At 41.2% G+C, this 19,856-nt stretch overlaps 1 protein-coding gene across 1 annotated transcript in view; it reads left to right on the forward strand.

Annotated features, from left to right (window-relative positions):
• pan3 (poly(A) specific ribonuclease subunit PAN3) overlaps positions 1 to 19,856 on the forward strand; it is an 86,945-nt gene that overhangs the window by 50,166 nt on the left and 16,923 nt on the right. Inside the window, exons 6-11 of the mRNA XM_033022836.1 lie at positions 3,160 to 3,407; positions 3,742 to 3,843; positions 9,792 to 9,849; positions 12,396 to 12,554; positions 13,239 to 13,355; positions 17,503 to 17,604. Coding sequence (XP_032878727.1) covers positions 3,160 to 3,407; positions 3,742 to 3,843; positions 9,792 to 9,849; positions 12,396 to 12,554; positions 13,239 to 13,355; positions 17,503 to 17,604 — 786 coding nt within the window. The remainder of the gene's footprint in view (positions 1 to 3,159; positions 3,408 to 3,741; positions 3,844 to 9,791; positions 9,850 to 12,395; positions 12,555 to 13,238; positions 13,356 to 17,502; positions 17,605 to 19,856) is intronic.

The following is a 19,856-nucleotide window of genomic DNA, read 5'->3' on the forward strand; positions in this document are numbered from 1 at the left end:
CTTCTTCAGACTGATGGGGGGTGGGGAAAGAAAGAAGGAAAAGGGGAGGAGGAGGAGGAGCCCGAGGGCGGGCGGATGGGAGGGTGGGAGGAGACAGCTAGAGGGTTAAGGAAGGGGAGGAGACAGCACGGGCTAGCCAAATTGGGAGAATTCAATGTTAATGCCATAAGGACGCAAGGACCCCAGACGGAATATGAGGTGCTGTTCCTCCAATTTCCGCTGTTGCTCACTCTGGCAATGGAGGAGACCCAGGACAGAGAGGTCGGATTGGGAATGGGAGGGGGAGTTGAAGTGCTGAGCCACCGGGAGGTCAGGTAGGTTATTGCGGACTGAGCGGAGGTGTTCGGCGAAACGATCGCCCAACCTACGCTTGGTCTCACCGATGTAAATCAGCTGACATCTAGAGCAGCGGATGCAGTAGATGAGGTTGGAGGAGATGCAGGTGAACCTTTGTCGCACCTGGAACGACTGCTTGGGACCTTGATTATCTTTTGATGATTTGTTTTGCTTGGACCATACATGTTCCATGCCCTCATTATCTCATCTGGAACATACTTCTTTGTTCTCCATTTTTCTTGTTCATAAGGGCTTTTTTTTCTCTCATCTAATTTAAGCCTGTTTGCTTTCTGGCACCTGCTTCCTAAATTCTGTAGCTAGTCATAATTTTTTAGAGTATGTGTTGCTTTTTTCATCACAAAGATTGTCAAGCTCTTGTCATTTTTTTGAATATGGCAAACATGTTTCCTGTTAGAATCAGAATCAGATTTTATTCAGCAACATACAACATGCAACATACGACGAATTTAAGATCTCCTTTGTAGAATGTGACTGCTTTAACGTCTTGGGCAATATTTCTTATAGTTTAAATACAAGGAAATATATGAGATAAAGTGAATGTGAAGAGCGATCAAAAAGTATTGTGGTGATAATTGATTATGCTTGTACACTAAATTAAAGCATCAAATGAAGTGATTAATCCACATTTGGTCTTCTCTGTGTTTAGAAGATTGTTTCATGAGCAGTGAATATCTTGTACTAAATTGATAGAAGTGAAGAGACTGAGTTGGGAATGACCTGACATGGGGAAATTCTCCCATATTTTTAAAGCATTTTTCAAGCTGGCAGTAATAATAAAATGTTTCAATGTATTAATTGATGTTTGGGCATAGAATATATTCCATTAGTATGGGTAGTGTTAGCCTTTCTATACAGCGAAATTAAATAATTGCATCAAGTGTATGTAGAACGATATGGGTTGACCTACTGTAGAGAACTGACAAGACGTCAGTTGACTTGCAGAGAAATCAACTCTCTGTGTTCAGGAACAGAATCCTTGTGTAACCCAGAGTTAGCTATAACAAAATCAGTATACAAAGTAACTGCAGATGCTGGTTTAAATCACAGATAGACACAAAGCTGGAGTAACTTAGTGGGTCAAACAGCATCTCTGGAGAAAAGGAATAGGTGATGTTACTTGTCGAGACCCTTCTTCAGACTGTTGACACGAAACATTACCTATTCCTTTTCTCCAGTGATGCTATTTGACCCGCTGAGTTACTCCAGCTTTTTGTGTCTAGCAAAGACTGTTCCACCTTTAAAAACTGTTGTGGGGCCTGGGAATTGGGAAGGAAGGTAGTGAAAGGGCAGGTGTTGGAACTTCTGTATTTGCAGATGAAGGTGTTTTGGGAAAACAATTGAATATTAAGGTTGAGGCGATCTTTCCAGTATGCTGGGGGGGGGGGGGGGGGGGGGGGGTATAAAGGCAGACACTAAATGCTGGAGTAACTCAATGGGTCAGGCAACATCTCTGGAGAACATCAATAGATGGCGTTGTGTGTCAAGACCCTTCTTCAGATTCAGAAGAAGGGTCCCGATCCATAACGTCACCTTTCCGTGTTTTCCAGAGATGCTGCCTGACCTGCTGAGTTACTCCAGAACTTTTGTGGTAAATCGTCATCTACTTTTCCTCCTGTTAGGAATAAAAGGACCAGGCTATTTGGAATTTCACCTGCACTGCCACTCAGTTAGACCCTTTCTGATCATTTAGGGTCACATTCCAGTACTGTCATGCTTTGATCCCCTTATTATCCATGAATTATCAATATCGGTCTTGGATATGGTTGTTGTCCTCTCACAGGTATTCCCTTCATACTTCCTGCACCACCACTACCTGCAATTTAAGCTTTGAGATAACTACGTTCTGCTGAAAGTCATCAGCTTCGAGTGCTGCCTGAACTGCCGAGTGTTTCCAGTATTCTGTTTTTTTAAATTTCAAATGTAGAACATATGCAATCTTTTTTACCTCAGACCATTCTGTGCACTTATACTGTTGTAATGAAGCTCAATGGAAACTTAATGAATAGGACATCATTCTTTTTTTGGGAATTTTGTAATCTGCTGAATTAAAAAATTTGGCAATTTCAGATCATAATCACTGTTCCTATTTTCCACTGTTGGTAATTAATTTCCCTGCTAATCAGCAATAACATTTATTCTAGATGCATCCGTTGTGTCTTGTTCTTTTTAGCTGTGCACCACCATTTTCTCTATTTAGGGATTTTCTTATTCTTTCCACCTTTTTGCCCTTCCATTGTTGTTGTACAATTATAATTTGTTGCGTCTTTAACCTGCTAGTATTCGGTGTATACAATCACATTTTTTTCTTTCCATAGTTTGTTCTTGTGTTCTCGTATAATTTATCATTGTCTTGGAACATGATGGACACCTCTAAATTCTAATTTAATCTCCTGTTTCATAATTTTGCATTTAATTTTCTATTTAGTCAAAATCTATAGTGTGATGTTGCAAATAATCTGTATCGTTGCCTCTCAGCCAAAGCAATAGATACAAGAGATTGTGTAATTTAGTCTATTATTTTACACGATGGCTGCCTTAGAATTTTCTTCTATAATGGTCTGCTTTTGTCATTTGATCAGGTATTCGCATGTAATGTTTTAGATTGGAAAATACCCCAGAGAAGTGGAAGAAAAAAGTGATGATATGTCACAGTTTAATCAGTAAACGTATGTCTAATATAGAAAACCCATTGAAAAGAAATATATTGACAGATGCCTTGTCCATATTAATACTTACTTCACTCTATTTGGTAAAATAAGAATGCTGAGGATAATTTAATAACAAAGGTATTGAACTTTTCAGGAATGTCCTTATCAGCTGGATCATCTCCTCTGCACTCTCCAAAAATAACTCCTCACACATCGCCTGCCCCTCGAAGAAGGAGCCATACTCCAAATCCAGCAAATTTCATGGTAGCTACTAGTGCCTCTACACCAGTGTCTGATGCAGTCTCTCAATCTTCATCTTCTGGTCAGGTGATACAAAAAGAAACTGTGGGAGGGACAACTTACTTCTATACTGACACAACTCCAGGACCTCTTCCAGGAATGGTGTGTAGATACTTTTTTTGTTAAATACTGCAAATCAAGTGCTTGCAATGCAGCAGAAAATGAACTTGGAATGGGGTAATGCTAAAATGTAAGCTGATGCTCATTTCATTTATTTTGTCGAGCAAATGTGAAGTGACTGTATGGCTACCTTCGATTTTCCAGCATCTGCAGTTCCTTCTTAAACGTAATAACTAATTAGATTGTTAAGTAATACATTGTATCAGAATTGCTGCCATAAATGCAAAATGCTCTGTTTACAATAATCAAATGTTGATATAAACGGGAGATATAGTTAACATTTTGCCGTTGATTATCAGGTTTCCTTGTTTTCCAGGTATTTCCAACATATATTTATCCTTCATCTGCACCCCATGTTGCTTATATGCAGCCCAAAGCAAATGCACCTTCTTTTTTTCTGTCCGATGAACTCAGACAGGTATTTTGAACATACTCTCAGCCTACCATTGTGATATTTATATATGTGTGTACGTTATATGAAAATAGTGCTTTGCATCAAACCAAGTATTTGGTTGATATGTAAATAATGCTCTTACTGCTGCCCCCCAAGATGAAGGGCTACTTTCAGAAGGATGTGATCCTGCTAGGTTGCTGGGAAGAAACTGGTCAAAAAGCCTGACCCCTTTTCAGATGTAATTTACTGCTCTCAACAAAAATCAAACTGTTATATAGTAGGGACACAAGAAACTGCACATTCTGGAATCTTGAGCAGAAAAAGTGCTGGAGGAAATCAGCAGTCTAACCGCATCTGTGGAAGGAAATGGACGACAGCATTTTGGGTTGGCACCCTTCTTCGGATTGAAGATGCTACTTGACCTGCCATGTTCCTCCAGTACTTTGGATTATTAAGAAAATCAAAACTGTACAATAATAAAAGCCCATCAATAAAAACTAAGTTGCAAGCTGTTAATGAATTGAATAAAATGGGAATCAAAATCTTTGTAAGAAGCAAATTGCTAGCAGTAAGTAAGTAACTCCTGAAATAATTATCCATTGACAAGGCAGTTTAGTATTAGCATGCACGGTAATATAGAGCAGAGCCTAGGATCCTTGTGATAGTTTTCCTCCATGAATTCACATTATATTTGCTTACAAAAGATGCTCGTAAACATTTTTAAAAACAACATTTCATTCATGCTTATTTATGAGTATAAAATTGAAATAATAAGCACTAAAACTGTACTGAATTTTAAATGTTTGTGTTTGCGTCAATTGTTATGGGAAGAAGGCAGGCTAATGGGGTTGAGAGGGTCAGCCTTAATTGAATGGCACAGCAATGTAGAAAAAACGAATGGCCTAATTCTGCTCCTACTACTTGTAAACTTTAGACATTGACATAAATGTATAATTTAAGCACTAATTTGCGATGCATTTGAGATACCAGTTTTTCATCTTGTACATTGAAAAGCAGAATCTTATAGGCTGCAAATTCAGTTTTATTTTGTTGATCAGTTTTTATAAAACTAACATTTTAAGTATGTGGGTGTCAGGAATAGCAGGGCCAATATTTGTTGCCTATCTCTCTTTGTCTTGGAAAAGGTGATGGTGAATGACATCATGGAACTGTTGTAAGCCTTGGGAGCTAATCACAGACAGGGATTTACAGGAATTAGTCTCAGCAACAATGAAGGAAAAATTATATATTTCAAACTGAGGATGGTGTAAGACTTCAGTGGGAACCTGCAGGTAGCAATATTCTCATGTGCCTGCCCTCCTTGTCCTACTTGCTGGTAGAGGCTGCAGATTTAGGAAGTACTGTCCAGGGTGGCCAAGATGAATAAGTATATTTTAATGGATACTTTACACGTTGCACTATGGTGAAAGGAATTAATGTTTCGTAAGCTAGATGGGATGCTATTTTAGCTGACTACCTTGTCCTGAATTGCGTGAGCTTCTTGCGCAGCCCTGCTCTTCTCCAGGCAAATGAAGAACATTCCATCATGCTCTTAACTGGTACTTTGTCAATGGAGGAAAAGCACTAGTATGCCAGAAAGTGAGTTACTTGCCAAAGTATCTGGCGGCTCCAGCACTTGCCCTGTAACCACAACCATTATGTGCCTGGACCATTATGTGATTGGCCTCATCAGCGACAACGATGAGTCGGCCTATAGGGAGGAGGTCCAGCTCCTAGCAGCATGGTGCACTGACAACAGCCTGGCCCTTAACACCAAGAAGACCAAGGAGTTCATTGTGGACTACAGAAGGTCTAGGGGTGGCACGCACACCCTCATCCATATTAAGGTGGAGCGTGTTTCCAGCTTCAGGTTTCTGGGGTCAACATCTCTGATAACCTCTCTTGGACCCACAATACCTCAACACTGATCAAGAAGGCTCACCAGCGTCTCTTCTTCCTCAGGAGACTAAAGAAGGTCCATCTGTCTCCTCAGATTCTGGTGAACTTCTACCGCTGCGCCATCGAGATCATCCTTACCAACTGTCTCACAGTATGGTATGGTAACTGCTCTGTCTCCGACCGGAAAGCACTGCAGAGGGCGGTGAAAACTGCCCAACGCATCACCGGTTCCTCACTCCCCTCCATTAAGTGTCCAGAGGAAGCGATGTCTGCAAAGGGCGCGCAGCATCGTCAAGGACTGCTCTCACCCCAACCACAGACTGTTTACCTTTGGGAGACACTACAGGTCTCTCCATTGCCGGACCAGCAGGTTCAGGAACAGCTTCTCCCCTGCGGCTGTCACCCTACTTAACTCTGCACCTTGGTGATTGCCAGTCACCCCCCCCCCCCAGACGCTCCTTCCTCCGGTGACTGATCTCCCCCCCCCCCGCCCGGAATTTGCACTATTGCTACTGTATATACATACATATATTTTACTGTTCCATTATTCTGTGTTCGCACTTCTGGGTGAGATGCTAACTGCATTTCATTGTCTCTGTACTTGTACACTGCACAATGACAATAAAGTTTGAATCTGAATCTGGACCAGTTGCGATTACTGTGGACAAAGGACTACATTCGGTAAAAATACTCATTACAGACCCCCGAGATGTCAGTAGTAGAGCACTTGCAACAGTAATGCCACTCAGTAATGAAGTTAGCGGATTAGACTCTTCATTGTTGGAAATGGCTGTTGGCTGCCACTTTAGCAGCAAGTAATGCTCAAGCCCCAAATGAGCAATGCTGAATGCTGGCTAGATTTTTACAGTAAGCAGGCACAGAGACTTCATAGAACACTGCAATTGTGAGTCAACATCCCCGCTTCTGATGAGAGAAAGATTAATGATGAAGCAGCTGAAGACTCTGCAGCTTGGACATTTATTTGAGGAACACATGAAGCAATGTTCTGGTACTGGCATGAGGGACTTTGAACAACTCCAACCATCCTTTGTGTGAGATGTGACTCCAACTGTTGGGGTGCTTTTCATTTGACATCCATTAATTTAGTTTTTCTAGGATTCCTTGATGCCACTTGGTGAAATATTGTCTTGCCCTCCCATTTAGAGCAAAAAATAATGAGTAATTCATTAGAATGCTTTAAAATAAAGAGCATTGAGATTCATGGTACAACCTTATAATACTTTAGTTGGGCTACTGCTGGAGTACTGCTAGCAGATTTGGTCATCACACAAAAAGAAGGATTTGATTGTACTGCAGAGGTTCATCAGGATGTTGCTCGGTTTGGAACATTTCTGCTGTGGTGGGGCTTGATCGATTGGGATTGTTTCTCTTTCGAGCAGAGAAGACTGAGGGGAGACCTGATCGAGGTGCACAATATTTTGAGGGGCATAATGTAGTTGCGATTTTTTTTCTCCTTGGGAGAGCTGTGTGTATTAGGGTATATGGTTTACGGTAAGAGAATAGAGATTTATTGGAGATTTGAGAGATTTTTGTCATCCATAGGGTGGTTGAAATCTGGAATGTACTCCTTAAGGAGCTGGTGAAGGCATAAATGTTTAGGCGAACATGTGAAATGCAGTGGTGTCGAGCACTTTGTATTTAAAGGTAGAACATGAACTACTTTTAATGTTATATGCATTTGGTGATAATGTGAACATCTCTGCAGTAAAGGCAGGTTGGATGACTGAAATGTAGACAGAAATGCTGGATGAACTCAACAAATCAAGCAATATCTAGAGAAAGATAAACCAGTTAGTGTTGAAGCCCCTTCATCAGAAATGAAACATTAACTGGTTTCTCTTTCCATTAGATGCTGCTTGACTGGTTGAGTTCTTGCAGCATTTCTGTTTTTTGTTTTCAGATGCCAGCATTTGCAGTTATATTTGTTGCTTGGATTGGATGATTACTTTGCAGAACGGCCCTATTCAGTCTGTGAGGGAGATCCTGAGTTTCTAGTTGTCTGTCACTGATTCTCCATACCACTTCCATTCATTGTGCTACTTTGGAACAGTTTAAGTGGACAATGTAAGCAAGAGTATCTAATTTTCTGCCTAGGCATGTTGTGGGTTAGGACTCGATGATATCAAGGTAACTTCAACATTTTCAGATAAATGGCCTTCCAATTTTTGAATGACCAGTTTTGAAGAAAGGTCATCAAACCTGTGCATTTGTTTTTTCTTGCTGAAAATGCTGTCTTACACTTCTCAGTTTCATCTTTTTAAATCTTTTATCTTTTATTTACATCTTCAAACAGGTCGGGAGCTATTAAACGTTCACCCTGCCTTCGCCACTTCCTTTGTCACTTGTGCAACTCAATACCTCGGTCTATATCCTACCAAAAACATTAGAAACATAGCAAGAACAGGTGTAGGTCAGCCCTTTGATCCTACTCCACAATTCAATATTATCATAGCTGATCTTTCTCAATGCCTGTCAAGCACCCCCTTCCTTAGTTTTGGAAGTGTTTGTGTGTCCCACATTGAACCACCTCAGAACCTACACAATTGTTATGGAGACACAAGGAACTGCAGATGCTGGTTTACAGAAAAGAAACAGGGCTGGAGTAACAACGGGTCAGGTGTCGGGTTGGGACCCTTCAGACTAATTGTAGTGGGGGGAGGAGAAAATTGGAAAAGAGGTGGGAGTGGGATAAAGCCTGGCAAGTGAGTGGAAGCAAGATATATGAACAGATGTAAGTTTTAGTCATGTTGCCAGAACTGGAGGGAGTATTTTACGGATAGAATGGAGTAGGTGGTTCTGTCATCACTGGAGTAAAGTAGACTATGAGGTAACCCTAGAGGTTTACACAATTATTTCTCACTTAGTTGGTTCCTATTTTCACCTTTTTACTCATCAGGTTGCAGTACTGGTAGTCTTTGTGTGTGTGTCCCCGATTATCACCTTTCAGAACCCTCTCCACCACCCTTCCATCCCCCATGTGGTTCCATCAGCCTTTTTTTCCTCCTTGCCTGCTTCTAACTATCACCTTCCTGTCCTTGTCTCCTAACTCCACCCACCCTTCCTCCCTACGGGCTTTATTCTGCCCCATCTCATCTTCTCTTTAAACTGGCTTTCTTCCCTCCCCTCACTCAGTTTCTTCAGCTGTGTTTTTTTTTCCCTCCAGATTCCAACGTCCACAGTCTCGTATTTTAGTGACATTAGTGGACGGGAAATGATTGTCAATACTGTTCAATCTCCCCGGCCCTATGTCTGAGCTTCGGATGTTTTAAAGCACTTTAACTTTGTCACTCATTTGAAAGTTGATAACTTGGCTCAATGCAGCATTTTCTTAGGAAAGCATGCGTGATCAGCCTAACTTGTATTCAGAACTGAGGGATGAAGCTTGGACTGCAGCTTCCTTGTTATGTGTGGAAGTATCACTGAACCACGACAGAACATGGGAAACATATCAGTGAAAATTTGGAAGCTGTAAATGGAAGCATAATCATAAATGGATCCATATGTTTCTTTCTTTTTCCCCCAAGATCGCCTAATTTTTAATTTAGAATCAAAGAATGGTCACAGGTGCAGAGGGAGGCCATTCTGCCCATTGTGTTTACACTGGTCCTCTACGGGAGGCAATCGGTAGTTCAAGTCCCTAGCCATTCTTCTGTAGCTGGACAGGGTTACTTCTATTCACTTTGTGCACCACAATGGAACTTGCCTCGGTACACCTTCAGGCAGTATATTTCTGATGGCAACCTCACATTTTTTAAACAAAAAAAGGCACTTTCACTCTTAATGCTTTTTTTTTCATCTGTGATCTCTAGTCCTTAATCCCTCCTCTTCGCCTTTTTTTAAATCAAATCACCCCTCTGTTTTTTTTCTGACAAAAACTGTCCTGGTCTTTCTAATCCATCCTGGTAACAGTAGTTTCTCATCCCAGGAATCATTCTTTTCTGCCAATGACCCACGTTGCCATTGTGTTACTTATTATATTCATTCATAGCTGCAATGGGTAAGTTTATAAAGGATGAAACCAAACTGTGTAACTCATTAATGTCTCTTTGTAGGAGTTGATCCACAAGCATTTAATAACTATGGCACAGATTGACCAAACTGAAAATCCAGGTAAGATTGGTCAACCATTTGACTCTGGTTTTGTAGAATTCAACAAGGGTCCCTCCAGTGTGTTATATGCTTGAAAGCTATGCCTATCGACTTTACCGGCTTGATTTATTTTGGAGTTGTACCCACTCCAGCTTACATTCTGGAATCTCTTGACTTGCTTTGACCTGATCAGTGAGGTCATTCTTACTAGCTGAGACAGTCCTAAAGCTGAGCAACGTGGTATCCAGTGGCTCCTGCCCAACAAATGACATGACATGGTTTGGAGCAGCTCCCATTCGCAGACCTCCTTTGAAAACCCTTGGCAGAAAGCACAACCCATGTTCCAGCTTTGCCATGTCAAGTTTTTATTTAGTGCTTCTGAATTTCAAAAACATGACAATTATTATTTTTTTTAAATTGTGAATAAATAGAAAATATTAAATAGCGCAAAAAAGCTAATTAAAATTAACTATTGTTTAAAGAAAACAAATTTTCCTCCTCTTCATTAGCCCTGCAGCCAGTATTCAATTAAATTTGTGCCATCTCTTAACCTAGCGAGAGCAGATGTCCCAGTGTAATTGTTAGGCAATCTCAGCAAGCTCCTGTTCCATCACTGGACTGCATGTGGATTCTGGCAAAAGAGCATAGCTGGAAAATCGCCGGCAGAGTTTTGCAGGGAAATCGCCAACAGGATTTGATCATGAAACTCCATTCCATGATTCCCAAATGTATTGTCCTGCTGGTAGTGGAGGAGAAAACATTCTACTTCTTTAAAAAAAATATCCTCAATTATTGTTGCTGAAATTTATAATTATATACGTTGCAGTGTGTACTTTTGGGTAATCAGCAAGTAAATAATACTACAGGATTATTTATTTACATTCTACAAATTTAAATTGTGCACAGAAGGTGTTCTTACTGGTGCCACAAGACCAAGCACTAAAAGTAGAAATAATAAGATTTCAAGTTTGTATAACTTTCTGATTTTATGACATTTCACACTACTGAAACTGGGGCATTATTGCACAATAATTAAGAAATAGTTCTCATCTTAACCATCACATTGCTCCAATTAAACAAAAAATGGAAACGTATTCACTGCTCCCAACATAGATAGATGTACGTTGGGTTTTGTAACTTCAGTAAGCTTTTCACTTCTGTGATTAGTAAATATAATATCTGCATGTTAGTTTATGTGAAGTATAGTCTGTGTGAAACATAATCAGTTCTGTTAATTTTTGGTTAAATGTTGCATTCAATTTGGTTTGACAATATTTTCAAAATTGCGGGAACTTTTATTAGCATCTACAAAATCTCTTGTCATTAATGTAGATAAATGTCCCAAAGTTCTTCCTAATGGCACAATCACGCACACTAAAGGACTCATTTCATCCCGCACATCACTTGTTTGCCCTTCTGCCCTCAGGAAAGCGTTACAGGTCCATCAAATCACACACCACAAGATTAACAAACAGTTTCTACCCCAAGGCCATCACCACTCTGAACTCTGCACTGAACTCACACCCCCCATAGGCAATATATTGTACTGCCACAACACTGTACGGTGAAATATTGCACATTCTGACTTGACGACATTTTTCTTGTCGTTTTTGGTGTTTCCATTGTCGTTATTATTTATCTGTTACGTTGGAGCTCCGCTCGACAAGTACACCTGAAATTTTGTTGTATGTATTTACAATGACAATAAAGTATTATTATTATTATTATTATTATTATTATTATTATTATTATTAATCAAAAACATCAAGCCAAAGGTGATGTCATTAAAAAGTGATATTGGTTAAGAAATTGTAATTTACAGAAAGATTTAGTGGTAGTCCAGGAGGTGGAATATTTGGAAGTGAATTCTATTGGCTGAGATTCAGGTGATTGAACGTTTGGTTACTAGCAGCAGAGTGAAGAATTTTGGGGTGAAGATCTTAAGTTGTGAGTCTTCCTTTCAAAGTTACCTGCACTGTTCGTAGAAAAGAAAAAGGTGAAATATCCAGAGTTCTATCCATCAACTATTTAACAATTTAACTTTAAAAGACAGGTGTGTATGCAGTGATGGAGAGTGGGATGTAGAAAATCATAATCTTTAGATGATATCTATGTTTCTATATTTACCAAGGAGGTTAATGATGGATGTCCATGAAGGGCACTGTTAGGATTGTGAGCCTGAACGATTTATAGAAAGTTAGGATAATGTTAAAAAGAGGGAACCATAGTATTTTAGTCCCCGTGCTCTGAAATAGGGTTACATGTTTTTCCTGTGCACAGGAATCTCAATCCATGCAGTCACCTGGCTGAATTTAGTTTAAGAATCTGTTGGACTTTTCTGGTCTTTTATCACTCAACTATTTTTGGTCTTGGGCTTTATAAGTGCATGACTAGATTGCAATAATGCATAGTTTATAATTGCTTTGTTAGCTATATTAAGTATGTGGCTGATCAGCATTATTTTCTCAATGGCAAAAGTGTAGTGGGGGGAGGGGGAATTTAGCTTTTTTAAATATTTCATCTGGTCATACCTGGTTATTAGAATAATCTGTGATCTTCTGCTTTAGGGTTTCCAACTGAAGTGGACAGCTACCACAGTCTTTTTCCTTTGGAACCCCCACCAGCCAACCGGCTACAAAAAACGAGTAATTTTGGTTTCATTACATCATGTTACAAAGCTATAAATAGCAAAGACGATCTGCCATATTGCCTTCGCAGGATACATGGTAAGGAAATTTTAACCTTAGTCAATGTGTACTCTTTGCAGGTATACTGTTAAGGTTATTTTGAGTAATTATGTATTGCAGTAAAATCTTTCCATTTTATATTTGTATGTTCAAATCAGAGATATCATTGATCATTAGTAGTTTGGAAAATTTAAATAACATGCTATAAACTTATAATTCTATACTTGCTATATTTGTGTAATTCTGTGTGGTGGCACAGTGGTAGAGTTGCTGCCTTACAGCACCGGAGACCTGGGTTTGATCCTGACTACGGGTGCCGTCTACTGAGTTTAACATTCTCCCCGTGATTGCGTGGGTTTTCCCGGGGGCTCAGGTTTCCTCCCGAAGTCCAAAGACACACAGATTGGTAGGTTAATTGGCTTTGATGTAAAAATTGTAAATTGTCCCTGGTGTGTAAGATGGTGCCAGTGTGCAGAGATTGATGGTCGGCGCTTACTCTGTGGGCTGAAGGGCCTGTTTCTGTTCTGTATCTCTAAACTAAACTGAACTTTTGGGGTTTTATTGAATGTAACCATCTGAAAGGCACTATAGTTTAGATCTATGCGCATAAAGCAAGCTCAAACTGTTTCAATTTGGTTTGAACCCTTAAGATTAGCTTAAAATGCTGAGGGATGGGTCAAAGTTAAAAAGGCATTGTTTTAATTTGGTTTGATTACTTTACAGGCTTTCGACTTATTAACACGAAATGCATGGTCTTAGTAGACATGTGGAAGAAGATACAACATTCAAACACAGTAACACTTAGAGAGGTATTCACTACCAAAGCATTTGGAGAACACTGTGAGTAGTTAAGAATATTCCAACCCATCTAGACATATGAATTTGCTCATAATTCTTTAACATCTGATTTGAAAGGAACATAACATATAGATTATATCTGAGGTAATTTTTCTTTATTTCTCTTGGGAGATCCGTTTTTAAATTAACGTTTATTTTTAATTGCTTTCATAATAACTCATATTGACATTGTGGTGATGCATAATACAAGAAGTCTGGGGGAAATTTTGGTGTAAAATAACTCAAATTCATACACATTTTCAACTTAACTAATTTTTCTGTAAGTAAATATTAGCATTGAACAATAGTGCATAAATCTCTACATAAGTATTTTTATGTGCAGGCATTTTTACATGATTTTATGGAAGAGCCAACTTTTAACAAATCAGAGTGGCAACAGTGTGCAGTCACTTTTGCTTTCACTTTTTCTTGAATGGCAAGAGCACTTGACTGCGCTGACCTGCTGTTTAACTTTACTTCTGACTAAATAGTTCAATGATTTAAGTTAAATGCCTGCTTGTCAGAAATGTTTTCTTTTGTCATATTGCCATGACCTTTAAAATTATTAATTAAAAATCCTGGAATTGGTATGTTTAAAATAAACGAGCAATATAAAAGCATAATGTTCAAGATTTTGTGAATTTGTCAACTTTCCATCATCCCAATGAAAAAATTGTTAAAGCTGAGTCTCACGTTGCGAGTTGACACAAGAGGTACCCCGAGTGAAAGACTCGTGGTTGTGTACGAGATTGCAAGTGTATGATCAAGAGTTTAACCGAGTTCCCACGGGTATGACAAGTTTGCCGTTTACTTGTCATTTCTGCGATGTTCCAAGTTCGTCTCCCGAGTTACTCTTGAGCCAATCCTGATTGAAGGTTTGTTTTAATAAGCAACAGTGTTAAAGAAGACCTCTCCATCCTGTGGCTTTGTTTTAAAGATAGAATTCAGCGCGGCCGCATCTATTGATGTGACCTACAAAGGGAAAATGCGCACCATCCAGTGCCAGAGCAGTTATACTTATGATTTGTTTGAAACACAGGTTTGATATGTTTTAATTGAATTTACTGCCATGTCTACACACTGCGGGGAGATGGGAAATTAAATCTTTGAATGTGGACGGATGTGCACATCAGATTGTTGTGAGACGGAGCTCAGGGTTCGCCTCCTGAGCTGCTTTGGTGCCCAAGCATGAGTTGAGGTGGAGAGAGGTTGCGGGGGAGGGGGGGGGGGCGGCGTCATTAATCTGTCTGGGGTGACATGGCTCTTGGGTTAGGCTGGGATCATTCTCTGCGGGATGATCTTAGTGCGGGAGACAAGTGTAGAAGAGGTGTACTGACTGTGTGTGCAGTCACTTTGGAAGTGATTGCCCACCAGTCTCAAAAGCCGCTGTGTCTCCCTGTCCCTGGGATAGCAGGGGGCGACCAAACAGCACAATTCCCCCTCCCCCCTCCACGCCAACACGAAGGGCAACGATCCCAAGGCTTTAACGTCAGGAACAGCGGGCAGACGACAATCACCTGCCATAACGTGAGAGAGATCATGCACTGTCTCCTTTGCACGTCGGTGTTTCTGTCTTTCTCCACTCATTGTTGGCCCTATCTGTCGCCACCCCCACCTACACCCCTCTGCTTTCCGGCCATGTGTGTGACCCCTTCCCTCCCCTCTCCAGCTCCCCGCCCATTGCACCAGCACGGGGGCTTTGCACTGTCTTCACGTCGGCGATGCCAGCAGGTCAATGCCAGTCGCCTCGGGGCAGTCGCTCCCTTCAGTTTCCCAGGGGGTCGGGACGGGACTGGAGTTGGGAGGGATAGGTGGGGGAGGGGGGGGGGGGGGTGGGTGGGTTAGGTGAGCAGGAGAGTGGGGTTGTTTGCAGTTGCAGAGGGAGGGGGCAAGGGCGGTGCAGTTCCCAGTCTCAGCTCCTGTCCAGGGGGGTGGCCGGAGACGTCAGGACCAACGGGACACCAACCCCCAGGCCCACTGCAAGCACGGAGAACCCAGAGACCCACAGCCAACAGCAACTCCAGCCCAGCCCCGCTCCCCGATGTGCCGCTACGGCGACAAGTGGCAGTTCGCCCACAGCCTGAGCTGCGCCCCGCGAACTGCCACTTGTCGCCGTAGCGGCCCATCGGGGAGCGGGTTCCTCTGGAGTTGGAGCGGGGCTGGGCTGGAGTTGCTGTTGGCTGTGGGTCTCTGGGTTCTCCGTGCTTGCAGTGGGCCTAGGGGTCGGTGTCCGTTGGTCCTGACGTCTCCGGCCACCCCCCTGGACAGGAGCTGAGACTGGGAACTGTACCGCCCTTGCCCCCTCCCTCTGCAACTGCAAACAACCCCACTCTCCTGCTCACCTAACCCACCCATCCCCCCCCCCCCCCCCCCCCCCCCCACCTTTCCCTCACAACTACAGTCCCGTCCCGACCCCCTGGGAAACTGAAGGGAGCGACTGCCCCGGGGCGACTGGCACTGGCCTGCTGACATCGCCGACGTGAAGACAGTGCAAAGCCCCCGCGCCGGTGCAATGGGCGGGGAGCTGGAGAGGGGAGGGAAGGGGTCACACACATGCCCGGGAAGCAGAGGGGTGTAGGTGGGGGTGGTGACAGATAGGGCCAACAATGAGTGGAGAAAGACAGAAACACCGACGTGCAAAGGAGACCTACAAAAGTGCATGATCTCTCTCGCGTTATGGCAGGTGATTGTCGCTGGGAAACTGAAGGGAGCGACAATCTGCTGCTGCCTGCCCGCTGAGTTAAAGAGTTCCCACGGTAGACTCACGATACACTAAGATAAACGCACGGGCCACTACGTTCTTACAACGAGTTAAAATGTTTTAGTTCTTAACCACAAGAGTAGAATTGACTCGTGGAAAATTTTAAACATGTTTGATTTTTTGCAAGAGTTGACAAGTTTCAGGAGTACCTGCCGTTAGCGCCACGAGTCTCTAAGTTGCGTCCACGAGTTCCGTACTTTAATCGTACGATATTACCACGAGTTTTAACTCGGGGTACCTCTTGTGTCAACTCGCAACGTGAGACTCAGCTATTAGGTTGAGTGGAAATGTACGAATCTAGCTCTATCAATTCTCACTGGTCTTATAGATGTTTCTGGTAGCATTCTTACAAAGTATTAGATAAATAAAATAATATCTAATGAAATTCTACTAATGATGATAGCAACCCACGTATTTAAAGGACCAGAGAGACGCTACCAATGTTGTCTCCAATAAATCCTCCAATGCCACTGGTAGGAGGATAGACCAGCATCACCTTTCTCTTCCAGACCAACATCCTGAGAACTGAGGCCCTATTTATACACCCAACTACAATAAGCAGGACACATTACTTATTTGACCGTTACCAGACTCCTGGAACACACACAACAAAAGATTACCATTTAAGTAGACAATAGAAACAATCAATGATGTTCCCATATGGTTTTTATGTAAGTCTAATACCCATTTACTTGTGAAAATCCCTGTTCTGAAAACATATAATGCAGATAGCACATCTGGATAACATTGAGAATCTTGAGTCTTTTGGTTGGGGCAAATGGTATTAACACCAAAAGGAGTACATCACCTCCCTAACATCCACCTGCCAATCCATCCTGCCCCATCATTGGCTGTATTAGCCTCTTCAGAATCCAGGATAATTCATGCCTGTGTCTCCCCTGTGAAGCCCTGTAACTATTATGTATGTTTAAGTGAAATCACTTCCCATTCTTCAAAAAATAGTGTTGAACTCCTCCACGTAATCTTCCCACCATCTCTGGGAATAAGCTGGTGGACTTTCACTGCATTCCCACTTTCATGTTCACTATTAACAATTTGGACGAGAATATAATTCTCTAGTTTATCTAGAGATCCTACAGCATTTGTTTTGTGCTCAAGACTCCTGCAGTCTCTTGTGTCTCCATTACCATGCAACTTGTCAGCAGAGACGAGTTGGGCTAAAGGATCTGTTTCTGTGCTATATAACTATGACTATAATTTCTTTAGTTGCCAAAGTGGTCTCTACCTTGTTTATTTGATGTACTATTTCCTACTTGTCAATTTTTTTTCCAAGATAAGCAAACATTTGAAACTTGGCAATTTACTCCTCGTCAAATAATTTTTGACCTGCAAATTTCCTGTATAGACTTTATTTGCTTTTTCCCATAGCACTTGTATTTGCTTATGACTTTCATGCTGGAGCAGAGACGATGATGAACAGGCACTTCAATGACCCCAGTGCTGATGCCTATTTCACGAAAAGGAAATGGGGTGAGCACCAAGTACATTATGTTGTAAAATAAAAATGTCAGATTCATTTACTGATAATTAATTCCGAAATAAGCATCGGAAATGAAAAATAAGCAACAAGCTACCTGAAGAAGCAGTGGAAATCTTTCTCTGTGATTGTAAGCTACTTGGTTTTAACTGACCAATTCTGGTAATATCACAAACTGACTAACTTTTCTGGATCTGGTAAGTAAATCTGAGCAAAAATTGTTCTTGAATTTTTCTGGATTTTAATTCTGAAATGACTGGTTTCCACAGTTGGCTAATAATAAATGAATTTAAAAATATATTTTGACATGTTTTAATGTCAGTATAACCCAGGTTTTAGAAAGTAAAGTGTTTAGAATCCTGTTAGATTTTATGTGCATCTCTTAAAATTGCTGAGAATTGTTGCAAGATGCAGATTTTATTGCACCTGAAGTGGCATGAATCCAGGGATGTTACTTTAACAAGGATGTTATATTATTTGAAAACAAAAGTGAACTAAAGGAAAACCAACACTGCTGGAGTAACTTAGCGGGTCAGGAGCATCTTTGGAGAACATGGATAGATGTCGTACAACCCTTCAGACTCTGTATGAAGGAGGATCCCGACCTGAAAAGTAACCTAACCATATCCCCCGTAGATGCTGCCTGACCAGCTTAGTTACTCTAGTACTTGGTTCTTTTTTATAAACCAGCGTCTGCAGTTCCTTATGTCTCGAGTGAACTAAAGGAATAGAAACTAAATTGCAAGCAAAGAAATAAACCTGTAAGATAAATTTCTTGCCACTCGTTGCTGTGATACGAAAATGTAGTTGACAGTTGAGAATTGAGACTCGTGGTAATGTGGTTAAGTCACATGAATCAGAAACTATGGGTTTTCAGTAGGTTTATCTTACCAGCCCATCTGCTGTCCCACTCCATGGATTTTATTTGTAAGGGATGTGGTCATAAATTGTCTCCCAGTTTAACGTGATCACTGCAATGCTTAAGCTTCAACTGATTCTTATTTAGAACACCTGCACAAGCCTAATATTGTGGCTGCCTCTGCCATTTACAAGCCTAATATTGTGGCTTACTCTGCCATATAAAACTCTGCCTCCTCCCCATCTATAACATCCAACAAAAATATAGTTCATCACCTAAAAAGGCAGAACAAAAAGAAATGAATGGAATACAAATTGTGCTGCAGCCAATTAATGTTTGTCTAATTAACCAAGCACGTTGGTTCATGATTAGAAGGTCGCTACTTTGCCAATATTTCCTCACCTGTCTATCTGGTTTCTGCTCACTGGTGGAACTGCTATGATGACTTATTTTTTTGAATGAACATTGAATATGACTGATGTACTTTGAATTGCCTTGCTGATTAATCTAGAATTCCTGACTGGGGTTAAATATCTCTAAATTAATCTATAGACAGGGAACATATGGATGTTTATTTTGTAATGTCAGCACCGCTGAAATGCTGATCAGCTATGTTATCTATTAATGATACTAGCATTTATTTCGAGAGGGTTTATATACAAAAACAGGGATGTAATGCTGAGGCTCCAAGGTGCTGGTCAGGCCGCATTTGGAATATTGTGAGCGATTTTGGGCGCCATATCTGAGGAAGGATGTACTGGCTCTGGAGAGGGTCCAGAGGAGGTTTACAAGAATGATCCCAGGAATAAGTAGGTGAACCGTTTGACGGCACTGGGCCTATATTTGCTGGAGTTTAGAAGAATGAGTGGGGGCCTCATTGAAATATACAGAATAGTGAAAGGCTTGGATATAGTGGATGTAGAGAGGATGTTTCCACTCGTGGGAGAGTCATAGATGTCATAGCCTCCCAATTAAAGGACGTTCTTTTAGGAAGGCGATGAGGAGGAATTTCTTTCGTCAGAGGGTGGGAAATCTGTGGAATTCTTTGCCACAGAAGGATGTGGAGGCAAAGTCAGTTGATATATCTAAGGCAGAGATAGATAGATTCTTGATTAGTACGGGTGTCAGAGGTTATGGGGAGAAGGTAGGAGAATGGCGTTAGGAGGGATTGATTGAATGGCGAAGTAAACGTGATGATTCGAATGGCCTAATTCTACTATCACTTATGTTCTTATGATACTTTGTCAAGGAGAGAGAAAATAAAAATGCTTGCATTTATATATTTTTAGTGGTCTCAAGATATTCAAATGTTTCAAATCTTTCACAAAATGATAAAGCTGCTTACAAAAAAAGTGTATTCAATTTTGAAGAATATATGAGGGAAAA

The sequence above is a fragment of the Amblyraja radiata genome, chromosome 6 (genome assembly GCF_010909765.2).
Source record: "Amblyraja radiata isolate CabotCenter1 chromosome 6, sAmbRad1.1.pri, whole genome shotgun sequence".
NCBI classification, from domain to species: domain Eukaryota; kingdom Metazoa; phylum Chordata; class Chondrichthyes; order Rajiformes; family Rajidae; genus Amblyraja; species Amblyraja radiata.